The sequence below is a fragment of the Pelecanus crispus genome, chromosome 9 (assembly GCF_030463565.1).
Source record: "Pelecanus crispus isolate bPelCri1 chromosome 9, bPelCri1.pri, whole genome shotgun sequence".
In the NCBI taxonomy this organism is placed as follows: Eukaryota; Metazoa; Chordata; class Aves; order Pelecaniformes; family Pelecanidae; genus Pelecanus; species Pelecanus crispus.
This window is the reverse complement of record NC_134651.1, coordinates 14,574,303-14,600,410: the sequence shown is the minus strand read 5'-3', so window position 1 is coordinate 14,600,410 and position 26,108 is coordinate 14,574,303. Positions and strand designations below refer to the sequence as shown.

The 26,108-nt window shown below is 46.1% G+C and overlaps 1 protein-coding gene across 2 annotated transcripts in view; it reads left to right on the top strand.

Moving 5' to 3' along the window:
• The window catches only part of FGF12 (fibroblast growth factor 12), a 151,156-nt gene that overhangs the window by 74,263 nt on the left and 50,785 nt on the right, over nt 1–26,108 (top strand). For both annotated transcript variants that reach the window (XM_075716491.1, XM_075716490.1), the window contains exon 3: nt 279–382. In XM_075716491.1, coding sequence (XP_075572606.1) covers nt 279–382 — 104 coding nt within the window. The remainder of the gene's footprint in view (nt 1–278; nt 383–26,108) is intronic.

Here is a 26,108-nt window from a genome sequence, read left to right as displayed (position 1 = left end):
ACGTATGAGCCCTTGGCATTGCAAAGGCAGTGATCAGATGGACTGGTGGGTGCGTCAAGGCTTCTGGGAGGCAGCCAAATTCAGTACTTTTAAAAATTTGCTTTCCACATTGGCCCCATGGCTGCAGACCTTTCCTGTAGCTGGAAGCAGGACTTTGATTCTAGTTCAGTATCTCTTGTTTGAGTCAGGTGTGGGGTGGGCTGGCCCTGGGGCAAAAAGCAGCAGCAGCCACGCAGGGTGATGTCTCCATAACCTTTGCTTTTCTTTTCCTTCCGCAGCCCTTTTCAATCTAATTCCTGTGGGTCTTCGTGTGGTGGCAATTCAAGGGGTGAAGGCAGGTCTGTATGTTGCCATGAACGCTGAGGGATATCTCTACAGCTCAGTAAGTACTTCACACTGTTGGGGCCCTGGAATGGTTTGGTTTTGTAGGTGGGAGGGAGGAGACTGCATTGGGACTTGCAGCTTTTTCTGAAAATAGTCACATATTGGCAAACCTTTAAAAGCAGGAACAGGGGGGAAGCTGCTGCAAGGCCATGCAATATTCACTTTAAAGTGTCTCCACGGAGGTTCGTGACAATGTTTCCTGACCTGTGAAGATATGCTTTGTGTTCCTTTGAGTAGCTATTTAATGTAGGTCACGTTGTAGAGGAGGTTGTGTGGTTGGCTGGTTATATTCTGGTTTTGCATTTGTGAAATGGCATGGACTGAATGGAATTGCTTCTGAATTATGCCTGGATAACTGATCATAGGTGGTGCCCCGATGGGTTTTACTCTGCTTTTGACTGCAGTGTAAATCCACAGCAATACACTGACTTCATTAAAATGGTTCTGGACTATTCTGTTGGTGGAGTGCTTGAGCGGAGCAGAATTTCCCTGTATTTGTGTGGTCTTTTTAATGCACGTAAAAGACAAGTGAGGCATTTTTTACTGACTAATTCCCCTATAACTTTCTTAGCTGGCATGAAAGGGCATGAGGTTATTTGTAAGATTCTCATTTGAAGTAAGTAATTGATTTTCACAGTGAATAATTGATTCAGTGATTTATTAAATATGGCAGCCCTTTGCCAGAATTTTTTATGCTTCAAATAACTTTGCTCTAGTTCTACATAGTAAAAAGTGATAGTTAATACTACACTTCTCATTTCTGTAGTTCTGATTATCTTTAACATGTATAGCTGAGATTCTAATCTCATCTGCCTTTGTGTGAGTTTACAGTGCAGTGATTCTGCTCTTGTCTAGACATTTACTTTGCTTTAAAAGTGTGTGAGATTGGAGATAGGACCACTAAAAGGACAACAGTCCTAGTCGCTCCTACACAATGTGTCCCAACTCTTACCATCAGTCTTCATTTCTGGTCAGTTTTAAAGTGCTTGCGTGGTTGGGATTTCCCCCTTTCCTTTGGGAGGTAACAAAACTTTGTCTCCCCAGTAGCTCAGGGTAGAAAACAGCAAGTGGATGTGTTAGTATGCCTGGCGAGATAGGTCTCAAAACTGGCTGCTTGTCAAGAAGAGACAGAGATCAATCTGGATCTCTGTGGATGCCAGACGCTTCCTGTTCTTTCATAGCCCAGTAAACATAAATGACTGCTTCTAAATAAATTCCATCGGCTTACTAACAATGAAAACCTCCTCTTTTTGTAAAGCTATCGGAGTCCTAAAGGTAATAGCAAGCATGGTGTGGTACTGCATTATCATGTGTGCTTCCCTTTAGCCACATAGTCAGGCAAGTCAGGACTGATGTTTTGCCCTGTGTTTGTGCAGTGCTGGGCATAAAGGGGTCCTGGCCTGGCGCTGCGGCTCCTCGTACCACTGGTGCCCCGTAAATGAGGACTGCAGGAAAGCAGTCTGTGTCACAGAGCCACTTCCAGCCTGGGTGGGTCTTTCTGGAGCAATGGGGGTAGTGTTTTCTGAACAAATTTTTTCTGAATATTTTCTGAAACAAATATTTTCTGAACAAATAGTTCAAGAGAGGGAAAGGTGTGGACCTCTGGCAGAAGAAATGGAGAGTTGGAAACACGATGTTTGACAGCTGAGAGATTAGAGATGATGTAGAGGAAAAAGGTCTCTTGCTAGCCGTAGTGAGATGATGCAAAGGGTGGGAGGGGCATACCAAGAGATGGTGGGCAGCAGGAAGACCATGTGTCCAGGAAACATGTCTGCTAGTCGTATGAAGTTTCCTAAAAGGCACCAGATCATACATGTATTCAGATGAGGGTGGTTTAATGGGGCCCACTTATTCCTAGCAAGTGTGTGTCTTAAATAGGAAGATTAATCAGGGAAGGCTAAGGATGCACAATGATGGCTAGCGGTTAATGAAGTGGACCACATTACATGCCATGGCTTGATGGCATTCAGCTCTGTCTGAACTAATCAGAGATTTAAACTGTTTCTTTCATCAGCATGATGCAAGGTTTCTGCTTGCAGTAAATGGATGCTACTGGTCCACCTCTAATCCAGGAAGATAGAGCTTGCTGGACCCAATTTTCTTCTTGTATTGACTGGTGGCTCCATCTTACAGCAGTACATCAATGAATTCACTGCTTTGGAGCACACACCAAGGCAAGAAAAAAGAAAATTTGTGGGTAAAGCCTGTTAGGAGCAGGGAGGGTGGGTGAAGCCACTCATAGCATCGAAGACAAGAGATGAGACTAGGGTCCTAGAAGAGAACTGGATATGGCTGAGAAGAGCTTAGCCTGTTCAAGCAGCCTCTTTTGGAAGCTGCAGTTTTCTTTGTGGGGCTGGGATCCCACTCCAAGCCAACATTTGGCATGGCTGTGTCAGTCTTGAAGACTGTGCTGGAGAATTGCTTTGGCAGTACTTGACAGTCTGTTCCTCTCTGGGGTGAGCAGGGCCCCCGGCCATGCCGCCTGGACCTGATTGCTGCCCACACCAAAGGACATGTCCCTTTCCCTTTGCTTAGCAGACTCTAAACTACAGCTTTGCTCTGTCTCAGGCCAGTTTCCTTTGGTGTTGTGCATGTACCTGTGCTTTTCACTAGCTTTTTCTGATGGATTTCTGAAAAAAAAAAAAAAGGGGTCAATGACCCATAGATATTGTTCACTCATGCAGATCCATTGATAAAAAAACCTTTTTCTCTGCTTGGCTGCCTCCCCTGCTGTCTGTCCCAGGCCTAGCCCTGCTAGGACTTCTTATAACACCCTCAAGCCCAGGACTGCTTTCAGATAAAATGCAACTGTCCAGAGAAATGTTTTTTGGGTTTTTTTTCCCCGTCTTGAGCCCAGATTGTTGCTGTAACTGAACACATCACTGTGGGTTTGTTTTGTTTTTGTTTGGTGGTGGGTTTTTTTGGTGATATTTAATCTGTGTGTGTCAGCTGAGACCTTGGCTGACATCCTCTGCCCTGGATCAAACCAGAGGCTATTATCAGCCTGGTCTCAGAGATGGTTTGTGCCATCTCCTTCTGAGTTTGGGCCAATGGGCTCTTGAATGAATGGGTTTAGAATAACCAGCCCTTAGGAAAAAGTCTTCCTGGTGCCAGTCAGCACAAAAGCAGGGCTGAGTGGGGTCCTCTAAAGCCAAACTTGGTGAGAAGGCTCTTTGCAGAAACATGCAAGACCCTCCTATGTGCTTGGCCACATTGATACCTTTAGCAATGTGTTTCCTCATATCTTCAGTGAGGGATGGGTAGGGACAGTGTGGGGTTGGGTTGCTGGGTTGAAGCCAACCATAGATCCCTAGCCAGCTTCAGGGGCCTAAATGCATTAGATGCCAAAGCCTCTTTGCTTGGGAAGCAGCTGTTTGTGACTTTTGTGCATTGTTTACTTACACTAGGTACCTGATTTCCCCCCCCCCGCCCCCAAACTAGCTTATTGCTACCTCTGAGGTCTGCTGGGGAATTAGGTGCTTAGTAGTCAAGAAAATCAGGTCTTGGTCTGAGGCACCTGGCTTTGCAGACAGTAGGATGCAAAACACTGTCTTCATAGCAAGCTTGCAGAGTCATTAGTGTGTTCCCATTTGATTTCTTGTAATGTAGAGCAGCTGTAAATTCCCTGATGGTGCATGAAGGTTTTTATCAGCACCTGTTCTGGGGAGTGACATGACTCTCCTGAGGATCCACTGTTAGCGTTTTATGCCAAAGTAAAAATATACAGAATGAATGAAGGGCAGTGGGTATTACTCGTACTGTCTTAGCACTTGGGAAGCCGAGACCAAAGGCTGGTTGTTGCAGAGGAGACTGTCGGAAACACAGAATGAAGAGGTACGTCCTGCTCCAGTGAGTTTACAGCCTAATCATAACGGGAGAAGACACAGAACATGCTCTCCTGTCTTTGTCTGGAGTTAATAGTTCCACCACCAAATTAATTCCTACTCCTGTATAACCTTCCTCTGTGAAGTTTCTCTCTATGGTGCCCAGCTTTCTCTCCGTTACCCCTGCTACAATTACTCATGGGGGCATGGGCAAGGGAGTGCTTGTGAAATGTTTTGCCTGAGAGGCAAACCTGGTTCTCCTGGAGCAGATGCTTATCATGGGGCTGTAGAGCCTCCACAGGCCCACCCAATCACTCCAAGTACACTGAAATTGCAGCTCTCAATATGATGATATGTATAATTCAGTGGTGTTACAGCTGGGATTGGTTTTGCCCCAAGTGCATAACACTTCTAAAATGTACTGCTCTCAGATATTCCTTGTTGTTTAACTCAGAGTTCTAATTATTTTTGAAATGGCAAATCCTGATACATAATTTATTGGAAAGACTGAGAAAACCCAAGCAGAGATACAGAATATGGAGGAAAAAAATGGGTCGCTTACGAGAGCTCAGTATGGTTTTATAGTGTAAACCTGTGAGTTTGAAATGCTGAAATTAGAGCTTGAATCACTTCAAAGATTCCTGCTAATAAGGGAATGATTATACACAATAAAAAAAAATCTAAACCGCATTGAAAAAACCCAAGTCACGTTAAGAGCTCAGTGTCTTTGCATTTTCTTTTTCTCTGCTTTTTTTTCTGCTCTATCATTTTGCATAATAAACATGTCTTGCATAATAATAAACAAGCATCTGGGGAAGTATGTATATTAACTGTATTTTTTTAATCTGCTGGCAATGCTATAACTATTTTGCTACAACTCCTCTAGGGTTGCTGCACTCTTATTTACATCATTTCAAGGTCAGGGGCTGGAATCAATAGTGCTGCATTCTCTCCCCTAATAGGCTTGGGGTGTTAAACCTGCTCCTGCCAATGCTGCTTCTTTAATTCCTATTTGACCTCCAGTGGTGCTAGTTGATTTAGTCAGAAGTATAGATAGGCCAGGCAGGTATCCTGGACATTTCCCTTTTGCAAGCTTTGCAAGCAAGCACTCTTGCTGGGGGGATTCCCTAGTTTACATGCGTCATTAGGGAGCCAGGTCAGTGGAGAGAGAGAAATGTCTCCAAAGGCAGAGCACAGCAGGAGCCGAGTTTAATGTGCTTTTAATTTCCCTCCAGAGCATCTACTCTTCTTCACTGGCTGTTTAAAGGGGCTCGCTGAATGAAGGCATTAACTGGGAGATGTAAAACTCCTGTCCCCTGGCTTATTCATAAATATGGAGGGAACAAAATGGATGCTCAGGGAAGCAGCTGTGCTGAAGAGGGCCAGCCCCTGGGAGCAGATTCCTGCCTTGCATCGAATGTTCCTAAAATACAGCTCCTGGCGAGCACCCTGGCATGCCACCCTTGTATCATGGAAACTTGTAAACATGGCTATCAATAGCAAAGTGGTCCCTTTTCCCTCCGTGAGGTGCTGCCACCCATGCTGCTCTGCTTGGTTCTCAGGACCTCTTCAGTGGTCCAGCTTTCCTTTCACCCCAGCAGAGCAAGGTCCCCTGTCCTCTGTGTGGCTGGTACAAGTCAGGTAGGACCAGTGCTGGCCCACACAGGCTCAGGGGTTATTCAGGATGTTGTAAGAGCTAGAAATGGGTACGACCTCACTTGGCAGGACTGCCTGGACTGCTTGTCAGATGAGGAGAGCTGGGACAGTGCAATACTGTGGCTTTTTTTTTGTTGTTGTTGGGCGGGTTTCCCATCTGGTATCCTGTTGAGGGATCTGTATCCTCTGAACTTTCCTAGCACAGCAGGGCTCCCATGTGGAGGGTGCTGCTCTGCACCTTGTATTGATGTCAGGTCAGACTTAGCTTTTGCCTATTCAAGCAAGAGACTGGTTAGAGGACAAAACCAGTAACAGCAGGACCTGATCCTGTTTTCCTAGCTAGCAGTTCCTTGTGTTATATGATAGTGGTGCAGATTATAAGGAGTAAGTATACATCAGCAAGAAGTGCCTTCTCTTAGCCTTGGTTGTGCAGGATATTTAGGAATGTGTTATGTTTCACCTAATGGTAGCTGGAGGAGCGGGGATGGGACACTCCACTTTGTCAGCAGTGGTCTGTCAGTATTAGGATGCATTACGATCTTTTGCTGAAATTTCATTTTGGAAGAAAATTGAGAAAAAAATGCTCCAGTAGTGCTGACTCATCTCATTTTGACACTTCCCCAAAGAAACGTTAGATTCCCATTTTGAAAGAACTTCAGAGTGTTTTGTATGGCTTTACCATTCCTAATAAAATCAGAAAAAAACATTTACATTTTGGTTGAGCATTTTGATCCCACATGATTTCCTTGAAGTGTGGAAGAGGGAGAAGGGTGAAACACCAGCGGGGAGGGGTTTCTTTAAATTGTAAGGAAGGCAAAAGTAAAATTGCAAAGATGAATCAGTCGTAGCTGCCATCTTCTGCACAGCGTTCCTTCTGCTGATTTCCTTGAGGCCAAATGTACAGGGCTAACCTTAGATAAGCAGGCAGATGATATCTTTGGAGCAGGTACTAAGCAGCAATAGCATTGCACAGAGCTTCTCATTTTTCTCCCGTGCACTGTGTGTGATCAATTAACCACTGTAGGGGAAATGATGAGGTTAAAGCAGAATGGTCGATGGCAATACAATGTTTGAGTTGGATTTTGGAAGGAAACTCTAGGAAATGTCTAGACTGAGGATGGGATGGTGTGCAGGGAAGCCTCTAGTTAGCAGAGATGACGAGCAGGTGGAGCACTCATCCCTGCAAACAGGAACCAAAAGCTCACTGTTGCAATGTTGCTCTGGAGAGGCAGTTGCAGCAGAAATCCCTTTCATTGCCTTCCCTTTGCATCCAGCTGGTTGGGGGGATTCAGGAGGGGCTGGTAACTGAACTCCTCTCCCTGGGCTAACATTTTGCTTTTCCTCAAACTCTCCAGCTTTTCTTGGTTTTAATCTAATTTATCCAGTGTCTTGTCCATAAATAGTGTTGTCTGTTTTCCACAAGTAAAATCTAGACTAAACTTAGCACATCAGGGGTGATAGTGGGATTATTAACATTTTATTTTGTGGTGGATGGGGGACAAATATTGTCCTTCCTGGGTCCAGGACTTTGATCTGAAAAGGAGGAGGAAAGTTTTGAGTGAGGACATGTTTGACTGAGGTCAGGTATGTCTTAATGAAGTGAATCAGATCTCCTTTCTGATAACACCAAAGTCAAATACAGAATGGATAAAACTAGTGAATGGTGTGCCTTTGCCAAACAGTGACTAATGGCTCTGGAGGCGAAAGCAGGAGATACAACAGTCATAGGCGAAAAACCCGAGAAGAAACCTTACCGACTGTGTGCATGTAATTATAACTGGGAGCCAAGTGATGGAAACCTTTTGAAATGAGGAACATTGTTGGACTGTAATGCAGTTTTCCAGGGGAAAGGGGGAGAGGTTCAAAACACCTGGGCTATTTCAAGCCAGACTGGCTGAATCAGTGGGGAATGTAGTGTACTGTAGCGGAACGGCCTGGATGGAAGCCTGAACCATCCCTGCCCTGCTTTTGCTGTGAAAGGGTACTATCCTGACTAAGCACTTGCAAAGCAAAAATAATTTTCCTGAAGTCTCTGAGTCATGGGAGCTGAGTTCAGGTCCTGTACCTTTTAGTTCCCATGAGTCCCAAGATACAGGCCTGGCTTCTGGCACCTATAGTTACGTGGTACGGTGCCTCACAGGAGCCTCCTGAAATTGGTGGAGTCAACGTGCTTGGCAGGAGTTACGAACCTGGCCGAGGAGCTGAAATGTCCGCATACAAGATGGAGTTCAGCAAAGCGCTGAAATTGCACCTTGATGCTTTGCTGAATCCGTGCTCCCCGGTCTCCCCTGCCGCGGGGACGCGGGCCCTGGGGATTACCAGCCACTTTCAGTTGCCTCTTCTGGCATCTTTTCTGGAAGAGCCGTTCCTTACTGCAAAGAAGGCCTTACTGCAAGGAGTTCCTTACTCTGCGTCGACCCAACTTCTCTTGCCGCGAATTCGTCTGTGAAGCTGCGAACGGGGTGGAAAGGATCCGTTCGTAGCGCTGGCAGCCAGTCGCTGCTGCGATGTGTTGCACGCTGACAGCGTGCTCGGCTCCGCAGAGCGCGTGGGTGGGCCAGCGTGCTTCTGCCAAGGAGCCTGCAGTCTGTGCGTGAGCAGGGAGGAGCAGAGGGGCACCTTGCCAGCAGCGCTGCCCGGAGGCATCCCGGCAGCAAGGCAGGCAGGCAGGACGCAGCTTTGGACCGGCTCCAGGCCCTCCTGAACCGTGCCTGGTCCTTGCGTCTGGCCTCGTGGTACGAGGCGCGCCAAAGAGGCCCGGCAAGGCCTGTCCTCTGTATGCGCCGGCCCAGGCTGAGCCCGATTCTGGCCTTGTGCCAGCGGGTTAGAGGGCAGCCGAAAAGCGGCGTGCGTCGAAGGCAGAGCCCATCCTTCCCCACCCACTGCGTCTGCTGACGCGGGGGCTGAGTTTGCTTTAAAAATATGCCTGGCCCTGGCTGAAAATGTCAGCCCTGAGGGAAAATGGCTGAGTCTTTAGATCTGCTAGCTGTTTATTACTGGGGTATTTAATTATATTATCCAACTTGTAAATTTTGAATGAATGAGTAAACTTGGGTAGAATCTGGACTTAAAATAGCTCTTTAAAATTATTCTGCTCTAAGACCGTTTTTACTTTCTCCCCTTGGTTTTTTTTTTTTTTTCTGGAATGGTACAGGAGGCTCTAGGGTGGGGCCCACACAGTTTTGAGATGCTGACACCCAACGCCACGCAAGTTCTTTAGGAATCCTCGGCAGAATGATGACATGATATTGTTGTGGTTACAGTCAAACCTTCGTTTTAACCCAGACCCTCTGCAGACAGAGCAGGTCGGTTTAACAAACATCCAAAACCCTCTGCAGAGCAAGTCAGTTGCCTTTCAGTGGCCCAGACCCTGTGCAGAGCGGGTCGCTTCACACATTAACCATAACTTGAGCTCAAATGCGCCTGCAAAGCTCGCTTGGTGCTTGGGGTCCCTGGCCCGGGGGCTCCTGGCCCTGCCCCGCAGCAGCCACTGCGTCCCGTCCCGGCGCTGGCTTCCGTGCAGTGTGACACGCAGGGCGTCGCGTGCGCTTACGCCTCTCTGTTTTGTGATGTCGGTGATGCCCAGGACCCCCTTAAAGGAGATGTGGCTATGTGACCAGCTTGCCCGCGGCTAGTGGCTCCCTGCCCAAGAGGGTGGTGCAGCGGGGGTGAGAGTAGGGGGCACAGTCATGGATGCAGGATTATGAGAAAATGGGAGATTCTGAAAATTCGGGTAGTGAAGTCATGGCCTCTTCTGTGCTGTGAGTAGGAGGAGGGAATCCTCGCTTTGCTGGAGGCTGAGCCCAGATGGGATGGTTCAGAGCAGAGTTGGGACTCGTGGCCTGGCCCTTATTTTTCAAGCTTAAATGAAATTTTCTCTGCTGCACCAGCAGTTGTCTGTAGACTTTTTAGAGGATTAGAAAATGAAGTAACCATGGTTGGAGTGGTACCCATTAGTCCCTTTACGGTGTATCATCGCCTTTCTGCCTGCAATTAGGTTACATGCTTGATCTTTTATGAGTAATTTCACTTGCTTGCAGCTTTGCTGTTCTTCAGTTACACCTTCCAATAGCTCCTGCTACTTGCCTTGTTGCTGTCATCTTTTTTCCTTTTCCTCAACCACTTTTTAATAATCTTAACATCAGTGTGTTTCTGACAACATACTCAGACCAAAAGATTGACCTCAGTGGGTGGATGCTGCATAGACTTATGCCTGTGGCCTCCCCTACAGCTTTTGCTTGATTAAAAAGGGGACCTTCTTCCCTGCTGATGCACTACAGATTGCATTATTTGTTGTGTGGAGGTGGCTATTCTTCTGTGGAAAAGCCTGACAAGCCCTGAAACTTTTACACGAAATTAAATTAATTGTTCCTTTCTGAAATCAATAAATCCCTTGCACACACTCATGAGTCATAGGTTAATTTGGTGGTTTGGCATCTCAGCCATCAAGGCGGCAGTAGAGGCTATGAGAGCGTCCTGCCACCTCTGACATACCAGTGGCATCTGAGGTGCAGAGGAGCTGTGCTTTGGGAGCAATGGTAGCCTTTCATGGAGCTCTTTTTTATAAGTTAGCCGAATCCCAGAAAGTTGAAAGTATTTTAATATTCACAATGTGCTCTCAAATCCCCCAAGTACATACCTAGGCACCAGCCCCACGCTAAAAGCTTTCTGAAATGTGAACACCGTCTTGACATAAATAAGATACGGCATCAAGATGGTAAGTCTTCCTATCTCCTCACCACTTTCCTCCTGAGAAGACTGAAGGATTGACTTCGCTTTATAAGAAGCTTCCTTGGTCAGCTCCTCTGAAGGCTGCACATCAAATGCATTATTGATAACGCACTTGGGAGTTGCATGCACACATGCAAATGTTACAGACTCCCAGATGCTGTCTGGAGAAATGCAGAGGAATTAACTGCAGCTGGGCAAAAATTGTCTGCTTCTCTCTCAAGCCTCTGAGACAGAAATCAGTGTGAATCTTCTGCATAGCCTTTTCCACCATTAAATCATTGTAAGCACAAAATAGAAGAGAGGAAAATAGAACCTCAGGGATTTTGAACAAAGTTGTTAGGTGAGGAAGCACTGAGGAAGATCATGTCCAGCTTTCTAGGCACGTGCATAAGTGAGATGAGGAGCAAGATTCTGACATTCCCACAAGTGCAGTGGCCATGCTGGGCTGTTGTTTCCTCCAGCAGGAATCTCTCCAAAGCAAGCAGGGGTCAAGAAGGGCAGTTCTTGGTATCCCTGCTGTAGTGTTCAAAGCCTGTGTACTTGTGCCAGACATCGTGTGCCTTTTAAAGTGACTGTTTCCTCTTCCTGGTGGGTTGAGGAGTCACCATATTGTCTCATATTGCTCTAAGTTGGGCCCCTCAATACAAGAAAGACATTGAGGTGCTGGAGCATGTTCAGAGAAGGGCAACAAAGCTGGTGAAGGGTCTGGAGCACAGGCCTTATGAGGAGCGGCTGAGAGAACTGGGGTGGTTTAGTCTGGAGAAGAGGAGGCTGAGGGGTGACCTTATCGCTCTCTACAACTACCTGAAAGGAGGTTGTAGTGAGGTGGGTGTTGGTCTCTTCTCCCAAGTAGCTAGCGATAGGACAAGAGGGAATGGGCTCAAGCTGCGCCAGGGGAGGTTTAGATTGGATATTAGGAAAAATGTCTTCACGGAAAGGGTAGTCAAGCATTGGGACAGGCTGCCCAGAGAGATGGTGGAGTCACCATCCCTGGAAGTGTTCAAAAAATGGGTAGATGTGGCACTTTGGAACATGGTTTAGTCTAGTCTACCTTTAACTGGTTTAGCGTGGACTTGGTAATGTTAGGTTAATGGTTGGACTGGATGATCTTAAAGGTCTTTTCCAACCTAAACGATTCTAAGTTGGCTCACGTGCACTGGAAAGAGGTTCCCCCCTTCCTCCTGACACTGGATACTTACTGTTGGCAGAGCTGGGGCCACTAGTGGGTTTTGAGTTTTGGACTGTACTCAGTGCCAAGGAGAACTGCCACCATCTGTGGTTGGGGGATACTATTTCCTGCAGCCCCCTCTCTTCTGCACTGTGTCTGTTCCCATGTTAGGTAGATGGCTGCAGAGGCCCTTACTTTCCAGTAGGGCAGAGCAGACTGGCTGGAGGAAGGACCTTTGACAGGGATCCAGCCAGCTCAGAAGGGTGCTGTGCAGATGTGCAACCAGCCTATGCCAGCTGGGATCCATAATGTTGATTGTTGCCTTCCTAGTTCTTAGAGGAAAAAGGCTTACAGCTGTTCTACTTGCTTGTCCAAAGCAACTTCCATCTTCCTGCACCTCTTACTGCTGCTGTGGGCATTTTGGCTGGGCCAAACTTTTCCTTTTCCTCCTTACCTCTCCTGGAGTGCTCTGGGAGCTGTAGCTGTGCTCTCGAGTGATGCTCTGTGTCTTTCTTAGCTTCTGCCTGCCAATCTGCACCTGCACAGAGGCTCAGCACAATCTTGTCCACAGGACATTTCTATGGATGTCCTTTGGACACCTGGTGTGATAGGAAGGCATCTAAAATGCCACTGCTGTTCGATGCTTCTCACCTTGTAGACCTGTCTGGGAACTGACATGCCCTTTTTCTGGCTTTGCATAGAAAAAACCTGGGGACCTTGTGTAGGGACTTCCCTTTCTCCCCATTTTCCCAGTCCTTGAGTGCAATGCAGTGCTCTGCCATAGCAAGTAGTGTGGAGGCATTGAACCCCAAGGCAGAAGTGGCCTCTCCAGCTGGAGAAAGTTGAAGATCTCTGCAGGAGTCATACCTATGAGCTTTTGTTTAGGGAGAAGAAAAGTATAAAGCACCTCTAAGAGCAGACCACAGCTTGTCCAGCCCTGTCGTGATGTTCCTGGTCCTGTTGCACTCGAGATTGTTGCCAGTTTAAACCCTGTCATCTGGTTTATGATTCACATTTACTGCCTTTAGCAGAATTTTCCCGTGGATGCCAGGGAATCCTGCTGTGCACTGTGGTGAGCAGGAAGGGAACAGAGCAAAGGGAAGGACTCTAGAAGTACTTGAGGTTATTACCAGACTACCCTGCCTCTGATTTCACCTCCAGTGTTGGACTAGGAGGGGGAGGAGGAGCGAGAGCTCATGCTGAACACCAGCTTTTGATGGGAGGCCAGGTCAGAGGTGCGGTGTCACTTCAGTCTCTGATGGGAGCACCACACAAATACTGTCAGCATAATGCAGGACCCAGCCTGTGGCTCTCGCATGTCTGGTAGATATAGAGCTGTTAAAATGCAATTCTTTTGCCTAAAGCTACATCCCATGATTGGCCTTCAGGGATATGCTGGTCTGAGGGTGTCTGGGTCATCTGGATCATTGACAGTGGGAGGAATTAACTTAGCTGGGGCTGCAGAGGCCAGTGGTGTGGGCCCCGAAAAGAATGTGTTATCACTTACCTGTGAGTTGCTCCTGAGCTCTCCCACACTCTCTGATAATTTTCCACTCATGCTGGGAAGCTAGATCACATAGTAAAGGAAACTGAGCATAGAGGAGTGATGTGACATGGCCAAGGTCATGCGTGGAGACTGCATTAGGCCTTCTGTTCTTCCTGATCCTAATTCTTTGCCTTAATCACACACTCTTTTGGATCACTGTGATTATTCAGGGAACTGGTGTATCAGCAGCAGCACAACTTGTTTGTATAGGATCTTGTGTCTGAGCAAATCAGTTTGCTTTGAAAGCTGCGTGCTGTGTAGGCAGGCCTTGCTTCTCCCTCTCTGTCTTCCCATTTCACTTCTTTTCCGGCTCCTCAGCATTTATGTCCCTAGCAATCTTCACTGAGGATAATGGGAGCAGGCAAAAGAACCACAGGAGAGTCGTACTCTGCCAGCCATCTTCCCTTGCACATCTTAATACCATATGTCAAATGCAGTTGCTCAGGGCTCCACAGATATCTCTTTTTCAGCCACCCAAGGAGCTGGGCTGTTGATGGTGTTGGCTTCACAAGATGGCAGGTGGGGAATTGGAAACAGCTCCTGAGAAGCTCAGGGTTGCAGGAGTGCTCTGGAAAGAAGCACTTGTAATATGCTGATGCCCCCAGGAGCTGAACAGCCAGGTCTTGCAAGAAAACCATTTGCAATAACAAAATCAGGCATGGATTTTCTGACAATTTAAAGCCCTGCTTTCAGAAGTGTTTGGCATCCAGGACATCCCCTTGTTCTCACTGAGATGAACGTAAGGGTGGCCCTTGTGGGTCCATTTAACTCAGTGTCCAGCTCCAGAAGGTGCCACTTATAGTGACAGCTAGGAGAAACCAGTGACAGAGACAGTAGCTTAGCAAGCTATCTGATCACTGAGAAAACATCTCCTTAGGCTGTGCAGAAATACCTGTTTTTTCAGAGCTAGGTTGAGTACCAGAAACCATCCAGGTGGATTGCTGGGCAGTCTCTCCAGCATTCGCAGTGCTTCAGTAGTGCTTTATAGCCCTGGTATGGTGCCAGGCACTGTGTCTTCCTCTCTCCAGGGCATCTTGTGCCATCCAGGCATGACCAAGGACTTAATGAGAGCTGTGGGCCAAACTCTGCGCTGGCTGTTTTGCTTGGAGGTGGACTGGGTGTGACTCAACAGAAAATGTTGTTCCATAGGTTTTTTTAGTGGTGCAAGCTTGGCTGTAAAGCATCACATAGCAAGGCAACAGTGGAAGGAACAGTACAATTTCTGTGGTATTGAGGGGTATTTCAGTTTCTGATGTCTCTGCACTGGGTTATATCTAGAGCAAACCAATTGATGTTCATGTAGTCAGAAAACTGAGATGAGTGTATTTACCCCAGCATACCTGAGACTGGTCTGCTCAGTCTGGGTAGTGTCCAGTGAATGTGTGCATACTCATACTACTACATATATAGGAAACCAATGCCTTTCTGAGGTGTCGAAATATGAATTTTCAATGAATTTTCTTTGTTAATAGTGTTTTAGGATTTTAGTGAGTAAATGACAATCTCCTAGAAATAGTGCCTGTTTTGGAAATTGGAAATCCTCACGTCTTTCTCTGAAGTCATAGCGAGACCTGCTTTTCTACCAGAAAGCTCAATGTGGTTTCCAGAAAAAGGAGAGAATTATGCACTTTCTTACACAAGAAAACAGAGGTGTAGAAAAGGGAAAGATGCCTGTTGGTCACACTTCTCCCTGGTTTGTAACTCCTTAGTTGCAAAAGCAGGAAAAGCACCCAGATTCCCATAGCCTCAGTTTCTTGCATGACACTGGTTAATTTCAAGTGGGTTTTCAAATTTTTCTGCACCCCCATGAAAGTGTTGGCCACTGGATTCCAAGCGTGCATGTCTCAGACTTTTTACTCTGTAACAACCTCTGTTTTTGTAAGCAGCTCCGAGAAACAATTTATTAAAGTATTTTAATTACAGTTTCTTGCAAAGAAGTTCTTTGTGCAAGTTTATTATTCAAATTTGGAGGGATGGAAGGAAATCAATTTCCTCCTTCAGAACTACCTTTTTTCACCTACTCTATTTGCTTATCACTCTCTGCCTTGCCAGGATTATTCTAATCAGATTTCACATATAAAAAAATAATAACATAAAAATAATTCTTCTCTTTCAAGTATTTGGGAGGCTTAAGTAAATTAAGACATTGATCAGATTCTGCTCACTGTTGCAGCTGTGGATACAATGGAGGGTACCTGCTGTGGCTGGGGAAAGAATTGTGCCTGATGTGTGTCTTTTGTCTTTGGAGAGAGGCCAGAAGGGAGGATTGAAACCAGCCTCATCCCTGGGGGGGGTGTTTGGCTAAACCTGTGTTTCTGGGTAGCAGCTGGGACATAGGCCTGCAAAGCCTGTGGATACAGCACAAACCAATGGGGGCAAATGGCAGAGAAGAGATGCTTGCGTGGCTGCAGCTTGCACTGCAGGAAAGCTGCTCTAGCAACCAGACCTGCCAGGCTGCTGCTTTGCCACCACCTCTTTCACTGAGCTGTTTCAAAGGGGAACCAAATGTCCGAATTGCTCGAGTGGTTTTGCAAATCTGTCCTCAGCCTAATGCACCAAAATAACAGCCTGCAGCAAGGCTAGCACAGCTTCTCTGCATACAGCTTATTTCTGATTTGGCAGCTGTTTGAGAACCTTATTTGCTGTACATGTCAAGACTGATAGCGCTCCTGTGGGGGCTATGACCTTGACCATCCTTTCATTCTTCCTCAGTAAGCTCATTACAAGCTTCTAAATCATCATCAGGGTTTTGCCATGAGCTGAAATGAAAGTGTCTTTCTGTAAATACTGCCACAAGGAGGTAGATTCACCTTTCAGTGTGAGATCTGGGCATGTGGACATGGTGGAGGAAGGCCACTCTGATAGTGATTCTGGCTCCTTGTATTACAACCTAAGTGTTTCTACTGAGTTTGACAGAAAATAGCTGTATTCCATAGGTGGAATCTTCTTGATAGTGGCTGAAAGATGGTATGGCTGTGTGTTCATACTCAGCCGGGAAAAAGACAATACACAGGCTGCTGACAGCAGTAGTTATTTTGGAGGTCCCAGGCATGTGAAACTTAGCTTTAGTAATAATACAGGCCTGCAGTCAAAATGTGAAAAAAAAAGGTTGTGTTCCTCTTTGCAGATGGAAGGTAATTATTGTATTTAGGGTGCTAGCAGGGCAGTTCATAGCGTTCAGCTCCCTGCTCTGCCACAGATGCCTTGCATTGATTTCAGGATTGAGTTCCGCTGCCTAAACCTCGGCATTCATCTCCTTCTGCAATGTGCCAGCATGTTCTGCTTGGCCTCCAGAAGACCATGGATCTTCCTTAGGTCCTGCGTCGTACCTGCCAGCCTGGTGCATGTCTTGCATACTCCAGGACATCTTAGATGGCACTAGAAACTTACATTTAGGTAACTAGATCAAGCGCTTAATTTCTCTGCCTCAGCTGCTCATCTATATGGTGGAGATAAGATTTCATTCCTACTCCCACAGAGACAGTGTGGAGATAAGTGCATTGGTGATTGACAGGCACTCGGATGCTATGTTGAGGGCACTGTGTAAGAAGCTTGAATAGATAAGAGAGTGACTACATGACAGCATGGGGTTTTTTTGCTTTGTTTTTTACCTCAAAAGATTTTCTCCTTCACATGTCCTTTTCCTATCAGGATGTTAGTGCTGTGAAAGAGAGATGAGCTCACATGAGCCTCTCACACCTGAAACCTTCCTGGGTTGACATTGCTCCAGATCTAGCTGCGTTTCTCTCTGAGTCCAGCCATTCTGGCCCTGTTTGACCTATTTGCCCATGTTACTCAACCACAGAAGTGTGTGGATGCCTCGGCAGCATTTGGAGGCAGCTTCCATTTGGGATATTCTATTACTCCTTAAAAAAAAAAAGAAAAGGCAAACGGAGGCTCTTGGTTTTCAGGTCTGCCAAGTTGGAATGGTGCAGGGAAGTAGGGAAATCACTGTTTGACTTCAAAATGGAATAAATTGACCTGGCACCACCTGAGAGAATAAACTCAGAACCTAGCTATCTTATTTTTCAGCTAAATCACTGATCTGGCACCTAGTTACTTCATTGCCAGTGGTGCTGTAAATACTTGCAGCTCCCTGTGGTTTCAGCGGGATTTCAAAGTAATCACCATCCCTGCAGTTCTTTCCACTTTTATTTACAGACTTCAAAAGCTCAGTTTTCTGCTCATCATTTAGGACTCTGTTTCCTGACATCCATTTGTAGACTGTCCGAAAGAACTTTTCTATAGCCAAGAGATTTTTTTCAAAGTTTTCTCTAAGGGAACCATATACTGGAAGTCTCTGGGACGTAAGAGACCAAACTAGCATAGGCACTTTAGATGGTCATGGCTATAGACCCCATTGAAATCTAGGGCAGGGTGTTAGGTCATCTCCTTCCTCAGGTCTCCCCTGAAAAAATCAAACCATTATTCTCTGCAGCAGAGGACTCACATGCACAGTGGGAGAGGTGGGTGGATTGAGGGCAGCAAGAGGAAGCTGTGAAGACCTCCGCACTCTGCAGCACAAGCTTTAGCTGCAAAACTGTCAGAGAAGAAACTGAGTAACCACGTATGTTTTTCAAAAACCCTATGGGAGAGTCTGCAAGATGCACTTTTTAGGTCATTGTGTCCTTTTATTTACCTTCACTTTTACAGTGTCCCCTTTCTCTGTGCCTGTAGTCATCAATCATATGTTCAAATACTTGGGTATAATCTGCTCTCAGTAGCGTCACTTCACATTGTAAAATTCTTTGCAGTTAACAGTTTCTCAGTTTCTGTGAACAATACATTGATGTAATTATCAACAACGTACTTCCCCTCCTGCAACTCTTGAATCTTGAGTCATTGAAACCTCCAGAAAGTGAGCAAAAGCCAACAGAGGCATTCCAAGTGTATTTATAAGTCACTGGCATTGCATAGATTCTCCACTCACTTTTATCCTCTGTTTTTTTTCTGAAAACGCTCTTAAGAGAAGGTGGCTGTGGCCATTGCTGCAATTCCTCCCATACATTGCTAGCATGTGGAGTCAGGAACCCTTCATGTCCACCCAATTCTTGCTGGATATTTCTCTGGCCGGTTCAGTGGCCTTATACAGTAGCTAAGTCATCAAGGACATGAGCACATCCTTAATTCAATAGGAAAACTCTTGTGTCTCCAGTTACTTCTGGGCTCAAATACTTGGCCGAATTGAGGAACTATTTTCCTCCAGAAGATCCTAGGGGACTAGCTTTTGATCTAGACCTCAGGGCACCTCTTGTGCCCTGCAAAACTTGGCAGCGTCCATCTGGTGAAAATATCCCTCCCTGCATCTTTCTAACTGATCTCTCTGTAGGAGCCATCTGTCTGTCTAATCTTCCCAAGCACTAATGGATGGCTGTGCTTAAGAGTTTGACCATCCAAACAGAGGCCTCTAATGATGAAGCCAATGATGCAATGATTGCTAGTGCATGGTGAGCTCTGTGCCGCCTTCCTACAGCTGCTTGCTTGCTTGCTTTCACCACTCAAATCTGCAGTGTAATTTTTAAAATGAACATTCCATTTGCCCCTAGTCTTGTGATTATAATGCAAATATTGACCACTTTTCCTTTGAAAAATCTGTGGAGGAAGGAAGGAGGAATGCCTCAGTGGAACTACGTTGTCAGCTATACAAAGCTAAATCCACATTCACTAGGACAAAGATGAATTTACATACTCAGAATGGGTAATTGCATAGTGAAGAACACAGTGTGCATGCTAGGTAGGTAAATTGTAATACTCTGAGGCTGTTGTAACGATAATGTTGAGGGGAAAAAGCAGATTTACATATTTGAAAAAGTGGGCTTACATGCGATTCTTGTTCATTTAGATAAATCAGCTAATGTATTAGCGTAATACATGGCAGAGACAATAGTCTGACTCCTCAAATATATATATTCAGAGAAAAATAAAGATTTAGAAACAATTCAGTCAGTAAATAGAGGGATTATCCACAAATCCAATAGAAATCTGCAGTTTTTATTTCCCCTGTTACAGTATTTTCTGGCTTGAAAGCATTGAAATGATGCTATTTCCTGATTAGATACCGTTTTAGAATTCCCTGTCAGCCATTTTCTTTTTTTTTTTTTTTTTTTTGAGCCTTTTCTGTCTTCTAGGTAATAAAAGCCATTGAATACTTTTTTAGTGTGCAACTGTGGAGTCAGCGGAAAATAACTGTCCAGCCTGCAAAGGAGAACTGATTTAACCTGGTCTTTAGATTATGGTGAATAAATGAGAAGGAGATGTGTGTTTCTGTATGTTTTCAGCCTTCAACAATTTGATAACCTCAATGGACTGAAATATACACTATTAAGATAAGTTCTGCCATTAAATTGTTTTTGTGTTTGAGTTTTTTTTTTTAGAAGATCTTCATTGTCCAGAACAACAGCACCTCAGTAACTTTGTCAGTCCATCCCTTTTCTGATTAGGACATCCCATCACCTTTGGTGTTGGAATACCTGCAAATTTCTTTGAGAAAGTAGTTGCAAGATAGAAAGTGTGATTGAACCAGCCAGTTTGTCTTTCTGTGGAAAGCAAGCTGTGAGGCCTCTGTCAAACTTGGTTGAATCATATTTACCTGGAGCAGTATTTTAATCATAGAATCATAGAATCATCCAGGTTGGAAAAGACCTCCAAGATCATCCAGTCCAACCATTAACCTACACTACCAAGCCCACTCTAGACTAATCAAGGGTAGACCAGACTAAACCATATCCCGAAGTGCCACATCTACCCGTTTTTTAAACGCCTCCAGGGATGGTGACTCCACCACCTCTCTGGGCAGCCTGTTCCAATGCCTGACCACCCTTTCCGTAAAGAAATTTTTCCTAATTTCCAGTCTAAACCTCCCCTGGCGCAGCTTAAGCCCATTTCCTCTTGTCCTATCGCTAGCTACTTGGGAGAAGAGACCAACACCCACCTCACTACAACCTCCTTTCAGGTAGTTGTAGAGAGTGATAAGGTCTCCCCTCAGCCTCCTCTTTTCCAGGCTAAACAACCCCAGTTCCCTCAGCCGCTCCTCATAAGACTTGTTCTCCAGACCCTTCACCAGCTTCGTTGCCCGCCTCTGAACACGCTCCAGCACCTCAATGTCTTTCTTGTAGTGAGGGGCCCAAAACTGGACACAGTATTCCAGGTGGGGCCTCACCAGCGCCGAGTACAGGGGAACAATCACCTCCCTGCTCCTGCTGGCCACAGCATTCCTGATACAAGCCAGGATGCTGTTGGCCTTCTTGGCCACCTGGGCACACTGCTGGCTCATGTTCAGCCGGCTATCTACTAACACCCCCAGGTCCTTTTCGGCCAGGCAGCTTTCCAGCCACTCCTCCCCAAGCCTGTAGCGTTGCATGGGGTTGTTGTGACTGAAGTGCAGGACCCGGCACTTGGCCTTGTTGAACCTCATACAGTTGGCCACGGCCCATCGATCCAGTCTGTCCAGGTCCCTCTGCAGGGCCATCCTACCCTCGAGCAGATCGACACTCCCACCCAATTTGGTGTCGTCTGCAAACTTACTGAGAGTGCACTCGATCCCCTCATCCAGATCATTGATAAAGATATTGAACAAGACTGGCCCTAAAACAGAGCCCTGGGGAACACCGCTCGTGACCGGCCGCCAACTGGACTTAACACCATTTATCACTACTCTCTGGGCTCGGCCACCCAACCAGTTCTTTACCCAGCGAAGAGTATGCCTGTCTAAGCCGTGAGCTGCCAGCTTCCCGAGGAGGATATTATGCGAGACGGTGTCAAAAGCTTTGCTAAAGTCGAGGTAGATGACATCCACAGCCTTTCCATCATCTACCAGGCGGGTCACCAGGTCATAGAAGGAGATCAGGTTGGTCAAGCAGGACCTGCCTTTTGTGAACCCATGCTGGCTGGGCCTGATCCCCTGGTTGACCTGTACTTGCCTGTGGAGTTCGCTCAAGATGAACCTCTCCATAATCTTCCCCGGCACCGAGGTCAGGCTGACAGGCCTGTAGTTCCCCGGGTCCTCCTTCCGGCCCTTCTTGTAGATGGGCGTCACATTGGCAAGCCTCCAGTCATCAGGGACCTCCCCTGTTAACCAGGACTGTTGATAGATGATGGAAAGTGGCTTGGCAAGCTCCTCTGCCAGCTCCCTCAGTACTCTCGGGTGGATCCCATCCGGCCCCATAGACTTGTGAGCGTCCAGGTGGCATAGCAGGTCATTAACTGCTTCCTCCTGGACTATGAGGGCTCCATTCTGGTCCCTATCCCTATCCTCTTGCTCAAGGGCCTGAGTACCCTGGGGATGACCGGTCTGGCTGTTGAACACAGAGGCAAAGAAGGCATGATAATGAAGCAACTGGGCCAGGACTGGAGGGTTTTCGTCTATCCATTAAGGAGGATGGTGTATGCTGAGTGACTGCTTGTACTCTCACAGCAGTTTGGAAGGTGCTGGGAAAGTTTCGTGTGATGTGACAGAGCAGAGCAAATAGCAGACTAATTAGATGCAGGCGCGCAATGGGGCAAAGCAGGTCCCGGAGTCAGTGCGAGTGTCATACATGTTTGTACAGAAAAGAGAGGAAGGAGAAAGGTTTAAGCCTAGAGGTGAGTCCTTGGAAACACAGCCCCACTGAGAGTTTCGGAGGAGGGTGAACCACATTCTCTGAGCATCCCTGCCAACATTTTCCAGGAGAACATTAGCAAGTTTAAAACAGAGAACAAGAGTATTCTTCATATAATATGTGATGGCTATTACAGACAAGGATACCACAGATTCCTGGAGATTCAGGGCTGTAGGCCACGTTCCTACACTCTTCAATAGTACATCCAGTACCAGTCCCTGCCAGCAACAAAATACTTACCTAGATGTACCTCTGGCAGAAGGAACCTGTGTTCAAGAGGACCTAGGAGCAAAGGGGTAGAAAAGGGTGCCCTGAATGAACCTTTACCTTTCTATAACCTCCAAGTACCCCTCAAAAACAGCAATGGGGGTATCAACAAAGCTGTCTCTGACAAAAAGGGTGATGACTAGGCCCATTTGAAAGCAGGAGAGCAGGGTTAGAGAAGTTCATGCAAGTCCACCAATGGTACAGGGGATGTCTGTGGGAGACCTGAGCATTTATTTAGAATCATGATGAATATTCATCAGTCTCCTGCCTTAACTATTGGACTCTCCTTCCTCTCTACCTCATCATGTTTCATACAGTCTTTTCTCTCAACGTCATGTATGCTGAGGGCATTAGCCTGCAGTCCTGGGAAACAATGGGGTAAACTTTTTTGGCAGAGCTCGATTTTTGAGCTGGCTCCAGGGCTGGAGGCAGTGGGCACAAACTGAAATGCAGGAGTTTTTGTCTGAACATCAGGAAGCACTTTTTTTACTGTGAAGGTGACTTAGCACAGGAACAGGTTGCCCAGGGAGGTTGTGGAGTTTCCATCCTTGGAGGGATTACCTCCATCTTTGATTTCTGGCTTTAGTGGTCTTTGCAGATGGCTCTCGAGATGGCTTGAAAGATTCAGTTGAAGTGGATTCCTGGCAATGAAAGCTAACCAAGGACCATAGAGTAGAATAAAGCTATGGAATGTCTTTAGATGGCTTTAAAGTGCAAATGCAAATATGTTGCCAAGATTAGACCCAGTGAACAAATGCAGCAGCAGAGCAACCTGCTGCAATAAGCTACTGCATAAATATCCCAGCAGAAAGATTCAGAGCCATCTGCAAAGACCACTAAAACTTACCAGGGAAGCCAGAAATCAAAGAGAGAGGTAATAATCAGTCTTCAATGTCTCAGAAGCATACGGGCCTCTTTCCGCATTATGCTACATGAATGTCTTTTGTATTGCAGTATGAGGTTTTAGGTGATTAAAAAAAAGAGGGAGGCACAGCAGTTTTAATAGAGAGCTCAGATACAGGCTGAAGTTATTAACTTGCTGAAAGTCCTGGTTGTTTTGAAGGAGCAATCTGGTTACCATTCAAAAAGCAACAATAAAAAAATCTCCCTCCCCCAAAAAATTTTGCATGTTTGCATTTGTGTTAATAGTTTCCTTTTTCTGCTCCATAACATACCTTTTTTCCAAGAGGCAAGAAAAAAATGACAGGAAGGACACTTTGATAGGAATGGTAGAGAAGACTGGGGTAAGGGAAAGTGGGTGGTGGAGGAGATTAGTTAATGTGATGCAAAACCGATCACCTCTGTGTCCAGATTCCTCTCTGTCCAACTCAATACCACCCTAATAAATCTCCACCTCTTGGCTAGTGTCCACGTCCAGGCCGTATCATTAGTCACAGGTGACAATTACTATTAGTCATTATTGCCAGTATAGAAATTCAGTCTGAACAGACTGGCTGGGACTGGAGAGAAACCAGTCTCTCTCTCTGTGCTAAGAAATGTTTGCTGCCAGCGATGTGTGGTCTAGGAGTCGGTACAGCTGACTGTTGCCCAACGTTGTCCACGCTGCATTTCCATTTCTTGGGCAATACTTGCTGTTCTTGTGTTACCAAGTTTTAATGAATAGTGTGTTGGTATGTGTGTCACTTCCCTTCGTGTGCACCAGCCCTCCTCTCAGACACTCCAGAAGCTCTGAGATGATCCTGCAATCATCAGTAATAAAAATGTTGCCACTTAATTTGCACTCTCATTTCAGAATGAGGAGATAATGTTCCCAATGATCTGCCTTTAAAGGGAGCTCATTTGTTGCTGTTACTGAGCGAGAATCCAGGGAGATTATCTTGTTCAGTTTGGAAACTGCAGTGTTAATTAAAAGGTCTCCAGAAACCACCTGTGAGTTTTTATTACAATTTGAGATTTCTTCCCACTGATTCCTGTAGTGGGGGGAGAGCAGGGGTTACACGCTGATGGCTTGTAATTGCTTCCACATTTGCGTATTGATCACTGTGGGCACAGTCACAGCAGAAGTTATTAAGGTCAGTAGTGCCATCTCACTGTTTTCCCTCTATGGCATTTTCCCCCAGTCGCCCAAGTTCTTCCTGTAAGGATGTTTCCTGCCATTATGTATCTGACATTTCTGCGACTGTGAGTTTATTCAGCAATATTCCTCCAGACATGCTGTCATGGATTGTTCCAAGCCACAGTCCAACAGGACAGAAGGTGCCTGAGTTAACTTCAGCAGTGAAATTATGCAGCAGAAGGCATTATTAAAAGTGGATTTTTAGTCCAACAAATCCCCCTTTATGAGTCAGAGATTGGAAGGAATTCAGAGAAGGGCAACAGAAGCAGTTACAGGGCTGAGGGTTGCATTAGAGGGGATGTGTTAAGGGAGGGAAAGGTATCAGCATTTGATAAGGGAGAGAATTGAGCATGTAATGCACTGTACTGACTAAGAATGGGAATGTTTTCAGGAAACCAGCAATGAACATAAAACATTGCAAGAATTACATAGGAATTTCCAACCTGGTGATAGGAGTGCACTAGTTCAGTGATTTTAGCTCTGCAAAATGGAGGTTTCCAGGTGTGAAGTGAATATCAACACAGGTATGTGATTGAAGTCACTGTCTTTGCACTGCTAGAGACATGCCCTTTGACTTGGCCCATAACCAAGGGTGGGAAGGGCAGGGGTTACTAGTACCCTTCCCTTTTGATACCTGTGTGCAAGGGAAATTTTTGTTCCAACAGAAGAAAAATCCCTCTCATTTGCAAAGGATAACAAGTAATCGGAAGCTGAAGAAAGCTTTTCTTTTCCAATGAGTGTGTGTTAATTAACTGTCTGTCTCACAAATGAACTATTAGTAGAAGGTGCTTAAGTAAAATGCCCTGAAGCTGCCACTTTGCTGCTTAACCATCTTCTCTGGAAAAAGATGTTGGGATCTGCTGTGAAGCCCAGTCAGAGAACTGAGGAGAGCCTGCAGCAATCCTCCTGCAAGAAGGATGCTGGCAGCATTTCCATCCTAGCTCTGTTAGATCTCTTGGCAGCTTTTCATTTCAGTGATGACAGTATTCTTTTAACCCACCTTGTATACCTGTTGGGTTTTCCTGGAAGCACCTTCTCTGGTTTGCACTGCATATATTCTAGACTGCTGGATTTTGGATTCATTGTGCATGTCTAGTATAGGAGCATCTGGTCTTAAAAACTACTAGTTAAAGGAGTTTCTAGACTTCTGACTCTGAGGTGATGCTGATGTTTTCCCTGCTCATTAGGGGAACAGCACGTGCCATCGTCCTGACTTTTGCCTCCAGCATGGCAGGGGGGGAGATGCGGCTGTTTTCCTCTTGCTCTATTTCGTGGCTGAAGGTCGCGAGCATTTCCTTGTGCTGTCTCTAGGTGTTGGCTCTGTGGCCTCCATTTATGACTTTGCATTAGGATTTTTTACTCTTCTCCTCAGTTACTGCCTGCTACTTACCTCCCGTGCCTCTTCTTTTCTTGTGAAAGCATCGTGGTGACTGAGGCAGCAGGGACGGCTCTGCAAACACACCCTGCTTCCCTCCGGGGGACAGGGCTTCTCTAGGGCACATGGGAAACCTGAAAAAGGCAGCAGGGATGCGGGCAAGGATTTGTCCCAGCTTGTCAGCTACCCATCAGAACAGATGCAAGCAGTGTGTTTCAGTCTGATGCCTCGGCACCTCCTTCTTCATCTCCCTGGGAAGGCAGAAAGGACAACCCCAGCTCTATTTTCACCAGGGGAAAGTGAGAATTACTCACCACAGCACTGCGCGAGTCGGTCTGGATATATATTGGCGTGATTGAAGTGGGCTTATAACAACACTGGGGGAGAAGGGGAGGCTGACTTGCTTTGCTTCCAGTGTAGGGTGGCCGTGCTGTGGAGCCGGCGTCCTTGTCCTGAGCCTCACTCAGAGTGGTTTTCCATCAG